Source organism: Penaeus monodon, chromosome 12 (assembly GCF_015228065.2).
Source record: "Penaeus monodon isolate SGIC_2016 chromosome 12, NSTDA_Pmon_1, whole genome shotgun sequence".
NCBI classification, from domain to species: Eukaryota; Metazoa; Arthropoda; class Malacostraca; order Decapoda; family Penaeidae; genus Penaeus; species Penaeus monodon.
The window spans coordinates 21843179-21846985 of NC_051397.1; the positions used below are offsets into that span (position 1 = coordinate 21843179).

General features: G+C 42.5%; 1 protein-coding gene across 1 annotated transcript; it reads left to right on the top strand.

The window, feature by feature from the left end:
• The first annotated feature begins 2470 nt into the window (after positions 1 to 2470).
• Positions 2471 to 3337, top strand: LOC119579658. Its single transcript, XM_037927570.1, has 3 exons — positions 2471 to 2603; positions 2724 to 3074; positions 3177 to 3337. The coding sequence occupies exons 1-3, from the start codon at positions 2471 to 2473 to the stop codon at positions 3335 to 3337; spliced, it is 645 nt and encodes a 214-aa protein (XP_037783498.1).
• Positions 3338 to 3807: the final 470 nt, after the last annotated feature.

Sequence of the window (3807 nt, forward strand, 5' to 3'; positions counted from 1 at the left end):
CCCCGGGGGGGGGGGAAAAAGGGGGGGGTTTTTAGGGCCCGTAGGGTACCAAAAAATCGGAAAAATGCATAAAATCTACAGTTCTGAGATCTCAGTTAGGATCTAACAAAAATAGGTAGATCTCTTGACCACTGTCCCCCTATCACTATACCATGCCGTGATGCAGGTTGATACCAGGAGTTCCTCATTCTCTGGGACCTAGCAAAGTCCTGGAGAAGGAGGCTGTTCTCGCTGCTGGGATCAGCTCCCAAGCCATGGGGGCCGACAGACATCTCATAACCAGCTCAGTCACAGCCGGATACTGCATTAAAGTCACCTAGAACAGTGCGAATATCTCGCCAGGGGCAATTGTTTGCCACAGATGTGAGTTTGGCATAGAACACCTCTTTCACATCGAGCTTGCAAACATCAGTAGGAGCATACACAGCAATAAGAGACATAAAGCCAAAAGCATGCTTCAGTCTCAATGTCATAATTTGCTAATTAACTGGTGTTACCTCAGCTACCAAAGGTTGAAGTCAGCTGGAGATGGCTACTCCCTGGAGGTGATGACCATCACTGCAGCCTGGCCAGTAGTAGCTGTACCCACCCATACTGATTGTGCCACTGCCAGGTCTTCTCACCTCCGAGAAGGCAGCCACCTCAACTCCCTAACACTCCAATTTCCTCACTAGCAGAGGTAACCACTCGTCCTGCCACAAGGACCGCATGTTCCATGTGCCTACCTGGATAGCTTGCCTGAGGTTAAGCCTCAGGCAGTCACTCCCGGTACCTCTGCCACTCCCACTGATGCTGCCCTAAATAAAGGGGGTCGGCAGACTCTGGTTACTGCCGGTGAGTTATCGGGGGGGGGGGGGGGCTGGCTGGCAAGGCCCATCTCCCCTGAGCCGCCCACTTACCCCATGGTGACTAAGGAGCAGAAGTTGGTGCGGAGCCAGGGCGTGTCCACACGCCGGTGGGCCATGGCTCCATACCTCTGGGGCCTCCTGCTGCTCTGAGATCCCCCACAGTTTAGCCTGGGACAGCAAGGTGCCCAGTATCCACGGGTGGCCACGAGGAGGCACTGCAGAGGTCTCGATGATGGAGAGGCTGTAAACTGGCAGTGGAGGCTTATGCAGAGCTGCTCCCTTTTTCACACTAGGCTAGCCAGTGGTGGCAAGCTGCAAGCGAGAAGGTGTGCAAGCAATTAACACTATCTAGGCTACCACACCATTGCTTCACATCACCTTGAGTATGAAGCACCAACCCACATATACACATAAACATACATGCATACATACATACATATATATACATATGTATACATATATATACCTGCATGTATATATATGTGTATAATTAAATATATATATTATATATATATACATTCAAATGTGTATATATATGTATATATACATATATATGTATATATACATATATATGTATATATATGTATGTGTATATATACATACATGTGTGTGTGTGTGTGTGTGGGGTGTGTGTGTGGTGTGTGTGGGTGTGGTGTGTGTGTGTGTGTGTTGGGGTGTGTGTGTGTGTGTGTGGTGTATGTGTGTGTGTGGTGTGTGTGGTTTCTGTATTATGTATTATGTATATGTATGTATATATGTGTATGTGTATATATATATATATAATATATATATATATATATAATATATATATTATATATATGTATATATATATAAAGATATATATATACATATATATATACAATATATCATAATTTTATATATATATATATATATATATATATATATATATATATATATATATATACTATAATATATATATATATATCTATATATATATATATATATATATTATATATATATGTAGAAACCATGTTAGAAGAAAGAGAGAGATGAAGAAAGAGGTGGATGTGAGGATAGGTACACTGAATGTGGGAACAATGACAGGAAAGAGTAGAGAGATTGTGGTCTTGATGAAGAAGAGAAAACTGGATGTTTTGTGTTTACAGGAGACACAGTAGAAATGCAGTAGGCAAGGGATCCGGTTGCTGGTTACAAGCTGTACTACCATGGGGAGAATGGAGTGAGGAATGGTATCAGTGTGGTGGTGAAAGGAATACACACAAATGGTTTGTTGGAGATGAGAAGGATAACAGACAGAATGATGAGTCTGAAGCTGGAGACAGATGGTGTTTTGCTAAGTGTGTTGCACTACAGGTGGGATGTGACAGAGAAGAGAAAAAGGAGTTTTGGAAGAATTTAGATGAAGCTGTTGAGTTGATTCCAAAGGAAAAAGACTCATAATTGTTCAGATTTTAATGGACATGTTGGTTAGAGAAACAGTGGAGATGAGAGAGTGATAGGAAAGTATTGGTATGGTGCACATAATGATGAGGGTCAAGCCATTGTAGACTTCGCCCATCACACATACATGGCTGTGATAATATATAATAGTATTATATAGTAAGCATGAATCACACAAGGTCTCATACACAAGTGTAGGCATGTGTACTCAGATTGATTTCATCCTGTGCTGCAGGGTGCATTTGAAGGAAGATAAAGATTGCAAGGTCATTCCAGGTCAAAGCGTGGCATGTAGTCATTGGGAAAATGAAGCTGACAAGCCAAAGAAGAGAGGTAAAGGCAGAACCTAGAATCAAGTGGTGGAGGCTGCAAGAAAAAGACTTTGGTGGAAAATTTAGACAGGAGGTAGACCAGAAGATGAACTGGGAGGAAGATATATCGAACATATTGCAGAAAAGAGCAAAGGAATTGCTTGGTGTGACAACTGGGAAGAAGGGGGGCAAGGAAACATGGTGCTGGAACAAAGTACAGGAAGCTTTTGCGGGAAAGAAGGAAACATGGTGTATAGAGTGGCAAAGCAGAGGGATAGAGCAGCAAAGGATGTACAGCAAATCAGTCTGATAAAGGTTAAAGTGTTGACCACTGACGAGGAGGTGCTGCAGAGATGGAAAGACTACTTCGAAGGGCTGATGAATGTTGAAAACCCCAGGGAAATGAGAGAGGAAAATGGGGTGATGGCAGAAGTAATGGTTGCAGGAGTAACACAGGATAAGGTAAAGAAGATACTGAAGAGGATAAAGAGGGGCAAAGCTTGAGGACCAGACAACATTCCTATAGAAGCATGGCTAAGCCTAGAAGAAGCAGGGCTTGGATACTTGACATCCCTATTCAACAAAATCCTTGCAGGAGATATAATACCAGATGAATGGAGAAAGAGCACATTGATAGCCTATGCAAGGCTAAGGAGTTGCTGCAGAATTAGTGATGAACAGTTTGGTTTTATGTACACAGACGCCATTTTTGCACTGCAAATATTGATGGAAAAGTACAGAGAGGGACATGCATAAGTTATCATTACCGGAAGTGCATGTAAGGGTGGTATATGATATGTATAATGAGTGTATGACAGCAATGATAAGTGTAGTGGGTACCACAGCCAGGTTTGAGGTGGAAATTGGATTACACCAGGGGTCAGCCGTGAGCCTATTCTTGTTTGCTGTTATCATGGAAAAGTTAAATGATGGACTTAGGAAAGGAGTGCCATGGTCTATGATGTTTACAGATGACAGTGTATTATGTAGGGAAAGTGGAGGAGAAGTAGAAGATCTGGAAAGGTGTGGCATGAAAGACAGCAAAAGGAAGACAGAATATCTCTGTGTAAATGAGAAGGAAGGAGATGGCAGAGTTTAGATGCAAAGGAAAGAGATCAAGAAAGTGAATGAATTTTAAGTATTGGGGTTCAACAGTAGACTGTGAAGGATCTAGCAATGCTAAGTTAAAGGAGAGTGACAGAAGACGAGAAGGCTGAATGACTGAG

Excerpts from the sequence above, each read along its gene's own strand:
- LOC119579658 (XM_037927570.1), top strand. The coding sequence starts at position 2,471 with ATGTGTACTCAGATTGATTTCATCCTGTGCTGCAGGGTGCATTTGAAG. Across the intron at positions 2,604-2,723 it reads TGACAAGCCAAAGAAGAGAG|AAAAGAGCAAAGGAATTGCT; the intron begins GTAAAGGCAGAA and ends AACATATTGCAG. Across the intron at positions 3,075-3,176 it reads ACTGAAGAGGATAAAGAGGG|GAGATATAATACCAGATGAA; the intron begins GCAAAGCTTGAG and ends AAATCCTTGCAG.